The sequence below is a fragment of the Nelusetta ayraudi genome, unplaced genomic scaffold, assembly GCF_046127955.1.
Source record: "Nelusetta ayraudi isolate G7.1 ecotype Tasmania unplaced genomic scaffold, CSIRO-AGI_Nayr_v1 ptg000133l, whole genome shotgun sequence".
Classification (NCBI taxonomy): Eukaryota; Metazoa; Chordata; class Actinopteri; order Tetraodontiformes; family Monacanthidae; genus Nelusetta; species Nelusetta ayraudi.
Genome location: NW_027466183.1, coordinates 173,342 through 181,057, shown reverse-complemented (window position 1 = coordinate 181,057; position 7,716 = coordinate 173,342). Strand labels below are relative to the sequence as shown.

Genomic DNA, 7,716 nt, shown 5'->3' with positions numbered 1-7,716 from the left:
AATATATACAACATATACACAAACAGGGATCTGAGGACTGTACACGGTGCAGAGGAGAGCTCCATCAGCTGAAGAACTGGAGATTCTGAAACACAAAGAAACAAAACATGCAAACATGAGTGATGTGTGCTAGCAACCTGGTAGCCTGCACTGTCGGATGGATGGTGATGCTAATTCTTGAGAACAGCATTTCTTTTCAATTGTAAACATGTGAGACCAATATTTGCACAAAATGAAATTGTATTTTATTTCATCTTTTTCTTAAAAAGGTCCTCCATCTCTTTCTCGTATTAATTATTTCTCTGGAAGAATCATAAACGTTGTGTTCCCATCATCAGGTTTTCATGAGGCCTACCTGGCACTGCGATGGAGGCGTCCATCTGCCGCTCCTCTTCATTCTTTTACTTCGACCCTACACGAAACCAGAAAAGGTCTGAGATCAGTAGGCAGAAGCATGTCTTGTGCACTCTGATGGTGCTTTGCTTCCACAGTTGTGGTGTAGTGTTGCACTGTGACTCTGTGTGGTGTACATACGTAATTGAACGTGGCCGACCAGCCTGGGTGCTGCTGGGAGTGGAGCTCTTTCTCCACTCTGGCCTTTTCATAGTATCCATCCTGCTCCTCCTTTGACAGCGACCTCCTCTGAGGGCACACAGCAACACCATGTCAGCAGGTCCACTCTTGGTGCATTAAGTTGTATAATAGCTATGAATGAATCAACACATCTCAAACCTGTAAACAGTTCACTCACCATCTTGCCCAGAACGGCATTGAGAGCAGCACTGTCCCTGATTTTCAGGTCTTCCATGACCGTGATGCGCTGCTCTTTTCGGGCTTCTTTTCGGGCTTCTTGATGTATGGGAGGTTGGTTGTGCGGTTTCGTTTTCTCCGGCAAAACATAGTTATGAAAGCTACCTGGAGTGGATCATAATCGTAATCTTTCAAACTGAAAATACAATAGAAAATCGAAAGCCTGTTCTGATGGCACAGTAAACATAACAATTAATCTTTAAAAAAAAATCTTCACGTACTCTGTTTAAATTTATAAAACCTTTTAATTTGAAAGGATTTAAATGAACTTCCGGGGCTTAAATGAACTTTCGGTCCAAAAGCGTTTTAATTTGAAAGGCTTTAAATGAATTTCCGGTCCTGACAGTGCAGGCGGTCCTCTCTGTGCAGGTGGGTCCTGACAGTGCAGGTCTGCAGCCAGACGCTCTTGAAAATTACATTATTGGTTGGAACGTTGTCTGAAAAGGGCGCTCGGACCTCCTCGGCCAAAAGGGCCTGGTCAGCACCTGCGCAGTCGCTATAGGAGGGTGGGGCTTCGAGAGAAAGTTCACTCATCGGTAAATCACACAATGAGCGCAAGTTTCCAGACGTGGCGACGGTGAGTACAGGTTTGTCGAGGCCACAGAAAAACGTTTTCTCCGCCATTTACACTGTTTCGCATTTGTTTCGGCTGTGTTGTAGAACAGCATGAACATGTTTTTCAGCGACTGTGGCGCACCGACGCCTTGTTTCACGCTGCCCTCTGCTGGTGAAAACCATGAACTGCGCTCACTCAGTTCGACATCATCGCTACTAGAAGCAGTGAGGTCAGGCCATGCTCATTTTTAGCATCACTTTTACACCCGTCCTGTAAGTCTCAAAGACGCAATGAAAACACAACCAGTGAGCTTCTGACGCTATAGTTTCACGCACCAAAACATCAGTCTATTTTGTCTGTGTGGAAACGGAGAACCAGTTTACAGGATGGTTCCCAATATCTACAGCGCTGCTGGTCCTGCTCCTCAAAGTGCAGTGATGAACCCAAAGTAAGAATTAAGTTTTGCTCCAAATGTACTTAATTCTCACGACGCTTGCCCACAATCCATCCAGCGCCCAGGGGGGCTATTAGATGCTCAAAAAGATTCAGCTTTTTTCTGGATTCAGTTTTGTTCACTGTTGTTGTTTTAACATTCTTTTAATTCTTTATGTTTTGCCGCAGAAAAAGAAACCGCACGGCCGACCATCCTTATATCAAAACGCCCATGAATGCGTTCATGATCTTCAGAGGAGAGCAGCGCATCACGGTCATTGAGGACCTGAAAATCAGGGACAGCGCTGCTCTAAATGTTCTGGGCAAGATGGTGAGTGAACTGTTTACAGGTTTGAGATGTGTTGATTCATTCATAGCTATTATACAACTTAATGCACCAAGAGTGGACCTGCTGACATGGTGTTGCTGTGTGCCCTCAGAGGAGGTCGCTGTCAAAGGAGGAGCAGGATGGATACTATGAAAAGGCCAAAGTGGAGAAAGAGCTCCACTCCCAGCAGCACCCAGGCTGGTCGGCCACTTATAATTACGTATGTACACCACACAGAGTCACAGTGCAACACTACACCACAACTGTGGAAGCAAAGCACCATCAGAGTGCACAAGACATGCTTCTGCCTACTGATCTCAGACCTTTTCTGGTTTCGTGTAGGGTCGAAGTAAAAGAATGAAGAGGAGCGGCAGATGGATGCCTCCATCGCAGTGCCAGGTAGGCTTCATGAAAACCTGATGATGGGAACACAACGTTTATGATTCTTCCAGAGAAATAATTAATACGAGAAAGAGATGGAGGACCTTTTTTAAGAAAATACAATTTCATTTTGTGCAAATAGTGGTCTCACATGTTTACAATTGAAAAGAAATGCTGTTCTCAAGAATTAGCATCACCATCCATCCGACAGTGCAGGCCACCAGGTTGCTAGCACACATCACTCATGTTTACATATTTTGTTTCTTTGCGTTTCAGAATCTCCAGTTCTTCAGCTGACGGAGCTCTCCTCTGCACCGTGTACAGTCCTCAGATCCCTGTTTGTGTATATGTTGTATATATTAGATTTTGTAGTGTATATTTTAAATAATAATAATAATAATAATAATAATAAACTTTTATTTGTACAGCGCTAAATCACAGCCAAAGGCGTTTCAAAGCGCTTTATACAATCAGAGAGAACCAACCGGGCCCCCGGAGCAAGCAAGATGCGACAGTGGCTGGGAAAAACTCCCCTGTGGGAAGAAACCTAGGGCAGAACCAGACTCCAGAGGGCGATCATCTGCCTATGAGTAGTTGGGGTGAAGTAGAAAGATAGAGGAGAGACAGAGAAAGAGAGAAAGGAGCAGAGTGAGCCAGGGTGGCAGACAGGACAGAGTGAAAAACAGATACACCAACCAGGCAAAACGGATATAAACACAAAGAATAGGAACTAATTCAAGGCTGCTGTCCATGTGGAGTGTAAGTGTCCATGCTTTGGAAGGCAAGAGCCTAGCTCGATGGACAATCTGCCGATAGGACTAGTCCAGGTCTTAAGCGTGGTGGTGGGATGAAGCGATGACAGCAAGACCCCCAGGACAGCACAATCCAGCTCCTGGCGCAGTGGTCATCACCTGCCGGGGACACAGAGACTGCGGCAGTATCATGCATATCGAGCATACTGTACAAAGCATAATGAGAGCTTGGACAGAGTAGATAGAGTAAAAGATTGGATAGAGTAAAAGATTGATTGGGTGAGGAGAGTGATAAAGGCTCCGCCTGCACAGAGCAACGATCCCTGTAACGGGAGCGAAAGATCTCCCTCCACGGCGTAAGCCTACAGCAGCTTAACTGACAGTGGATGGAGTCTAACTATAAGCTTTAAGAAAAAGGAAAGTCTTAAGTCTACTCCTAAATAAACTAACTGTGTCTGCCCCCCTCACCGAGGCTGGAAGATGGTTCCAAAATAGAGGTGCCAGGAAACTGAAACACCTACCTCCTGATCTAACTCTAGAAATTTTTGGGATAACTAAAAGACCTGAATCCTCAGAGCGAAGGGCTCTTGGAGGATGATAAAGTTCAATGAGTTCCCTAATATAAGAAGGAGCCTGAGAATGAAGAGCTTTGTAAGTTAAAACTAGAATCTTAAATTCAATTCTAAATTTGACAGGCAGCCAATGCAAGGAAGCTAAAATTGGAGTAATATGCTGCCTCCTTCTAGTTCCGGTTAACAATCGTGCCGCGGAGTTTTGGATTAACTGTAATGTCCTAAGGGATGAATTTGGGCATCCTGCTAGTACTGAGTTACAGTAATCTAGCCTAGACGTAACAAAAGCATGGGTATTTTTTCCGCATCTTTGAAGGACAAAAAACTTCGAATTTTGGCAATGTTTCTTAAGTGGAAGAAAGCTGACCTCCCTACATTCTGTATATGAGAATTAAAGGTCAGGTCCTGATCAAAAGTGACTCCTAGGTTCCGCACAGGAGAACTGGGTGTAGTACCAAATAGACCACTTTGTCCATCAAAAACTCTGTCCCTACTCTCTCGCGATCCAAATATAATGACCTCAGTTTTGTCGGTATTAAGCAACAGGAAATTCTGTGTCATCCAAGTTCTGACATCACGAAGACAAGATTCCAATTTGGCCAACTGATGAGCCTCGTTTGCCTTAAAAGAAAAGTACAACTGTGTGTTATCTGCGTAAGAATGGAAACTGATGCTATGCTTTCTGATGATGTCACCAAGAGGTGACATGTAGATGTTGAAGAGGAGTGGCCCAAGTACAGATCCTTGCGGGACACCATGACAAACCCTCCTACGTTCTGACGAATGATTATGAACATGAACAAACTGAAAACGGTCAGACAAGTAAGATCCAAACCAGTCCAAGGCGCGATCCTTGATGCCGATAGTATCTTCTAATCTCCTCAGAAGAATGCTGTGGTCAACTGTATCAAATGCTGCACTGAGATCTAGGAGGACCAGAACAGAGAGAAGACCTTTGTCAGATGCACACAAGAGGTCATTACTTACCTTAAGCAATGCAGTTTCAGTGCTGTGACCAACTCTGAAGCCAGACTGAAAAGCCTCAAGTCGATTGTTGTCGTTCAAGAAGTCCACAAGCTGCCTAGCAACAACTTTTTCTAAGATCTTGGAGAGAAACGGAAGGTTCGAGATTGGCCTATAATTTGAAAGCACACTCGAGTCCAAATTGGGTTTTTTGATCAGAGGCTTGATTACAGCCACCTTGAAAGCATGAGGGACAAAACCTGTTGATAGAGAATGATTAATAATTCTAAGAATGACACAATGAAGCAATGGGGAAACCTCCTTGAGAAGCCTGGTTGGAATTGGGTCCAGAAGACTAGTGGTCGACTTAGCAGAGGAGACAAGAGAATCAAGTTCCGAGAGTCCAACTTGCTGAAAACTCCCGAAATACACACTGGGGTTGCCATGTTGAGAAAGATCTGCCATGTGACCTGTGGAAGACAAAGAAGACAAAGAAGACGAGGAATTCCCAATCTCAGTTCTGATACCTTCTACTTTTTGCTGGAAGAAGTTCAGGAAATCGTTGCTTGACAGGCCAGTAGGGACGCATGGCTCAACACAATGATGGCTCCTCGTCAGCTTAGCAACTGTACTAAATAAAAACTTTGGGTTGTTCTTGTTAGAGTCAATAAGAGCAGAAAAGTAGGAAGTTCTACTGATACGCAGGGCCTTTTTATAGGACCTAAAGCAATCCTGCCAAGTCTTGAAGGATGAAGCTGTTTTTGACGAACGCCAAGTTCTCTCAAGCCTTCGCAAATTTTGTTTTAATTTGTGAGTAGACGTGTAAATAAGCAAAGCACCATCAGAGTGTCTTCAATGGCTCAGTGTGCTGACCTTCGCTCTCCCCCCATTCCAGGAGCAGTTCCTGTATCCTGTTGGATAGCTAGCAGCAGCCACTAGTCTTTTTTTTTATATTTAAAGTTTAAGTAATTTGCAGTGCACTTTTGTAATAAAGAAAAAAGTTCATATTTTATATATCTTTGTTGGTGTCAGATTATTTACAATTATTAATAGGCCTGGGCTTTCAGGGACATCTGGTGGTCCTTGGACCTCACTTTGAGAACCACTAATCTATTTTTTCTGTATTTATCTCAAATGTCCCGGAAATTGTGCATTTATGTTTGCAAAAACCTATTTTTTTGGGCATGCATCAGTAAGGTGGGGCCCCAGGGATTTCTTGCTTGGAGCCCAGCAACCTCTCTGCCCACTCACCCCAAAAAAGGTCCTTCCTGTAAATCAGACCCTGTGTCTCAATAGTGTTTAAATTTAATTTAAAAAAAAACAAAAAAAAAAACTTGTGCTACGGCGATTGGCCATGGCGATGACTGCAGAGCTCCAGCAGCTGTTAACTTCAATAGTGAAAAGAACGACAAACAGTGAAAGTGGCTGGAACATGGTGAAGGGAGTGTTCATACAGGGCTTACTGTTACTGAGTAGGGGAGTATGATCTACCTGAGCTGGGCGCCCAGGCGTGGTTCAGGTAAAGTTCATGTTAGATAGAGACGGAGGCTGCTGCTGCAGCTGCTGTTGCTGTCCCCGTCCTCTGGCTTGACATCATCCAGAGAAAGCAAGACGTCCACCGGGTCCAGAAGCTCCTTGTCCAACACTTTCGGCGAGCCAGGAGCCAAACGTGTGACTAAAACATTCAAATGTGTGGGAATCGCTGACGCCTTTGTTGGGGCCTTTCTTTTGGAAAGAAAAAAAAAACTGTCTGAAGCTAACGGCTAATGCTATCTTATGATGGCAAACGTCAAATTCCGAAAAAAAAGACATGTACATGCTTATAGAGCTGAATTAAAATGCAAGGCGAATAGCTTAATGATCAGAAAGACATACTATATAACTTTGTTAGGTTGGAATGCGAGCGACTGAAAAGGCAGTCAACGTCAAAGTCCCTCAAGTTTGCGGTCGAAACTTTTTCCATTCCTTAACATACCTTAATGCTCAGTGGCCAGTAGGTGTAACTGCAGGTAATGTCCCCCTGAATCCAAGATGGATAACCGATAGAGATGGACCACTGCTGTCAATCTTTCTGTCCCAGAACTACCCGAGAGGTGAAATAGTAATAATCATGATAGTAGTAGTTGTAATAATAATGTGTTTTTCTAAAATAAATGGGCTTGTATAGGACTTAAAACGCAAGTTAATTCATTTTTGCATGAAATGCACACTGATTTCATGTTCGGTGCTCCGGCAGCACTGGATTGATCATGTTTTAAAATTATAATATAAATAAACTTTAAAAGAAAAAAGAAAAAAAAGAAATTAATTACGTGAGGATGTGCTCATATTCTTTGAGAAGGTCACTTACAATTTGTAATGCACCTTACAAAACAACAAAGGTTATACAAATATTTTTTTGAAATCTTTGGTACTTGTGGCAACACAAAGGAGCAGTGTGGGGGGGGGAGAAGATAATGTTGATGAATTTACAGAATGTAAGGGGGCTTATTGTTAAGGAGTAGGGATATGGGACGACAATGCCACCTCAAGTTGTGTTTGAGGAATAAAATAATGAAAGGCACACAGATTTCGTTTACAAAATGAGCTGAGACGTGGTTTACAAAGAAAAACAAGGCTTTATTATGGTTTAAAGGAAATGCATCTAAACAAAAAGGAATCCCGGCAGTTACGGATTTAAATTAAATAAACAGAAACTCAGAAAAAGGAAACAAACAAATTTATAAGTAAACTACCAATACCAAAAACACAGGGGGGGAAGCACCGTTCAACACAAACAACTTACGAACAAGGGGGAACAATTAAACCACAAATATCAAAGTAAATGAACGAATCAAATTCTCAAACTAAAAAAAAAGGGGAAAGGATCTTCAAAATAAAAGGGGCCAACGATTCAAACAAGGGGAAGAAACTGGTCAAAAC

General features: G+C 43.0%; 1 protein-coding gene across 1 annotated transcript; it reads right to left on the bottom strand.

Moving 5' to 3' along the window:
• On the bottom strand, positions 1-827 carry LOC142904869 (transcription factor 7-like 1-A). Its single transcript, XM_076051225.1, has 3 exons — positions 752-827; positions 535-642; positions 1-412 (listed from the first exon to the last, which is right to left on the bottom strand). The coding sequence occupies exons 1-3, from the start codon at positions 806-808 to the stop codon at positions 335-337; spliced, it is 243 nt and encodes an 80-aa protein (XP_075907340.1). The 5' UTR covers positions 809-827; the 3' UTR covers positions 1-334.
• Positions 828-7,716: the final 6,889 nt, after the last annotated feature.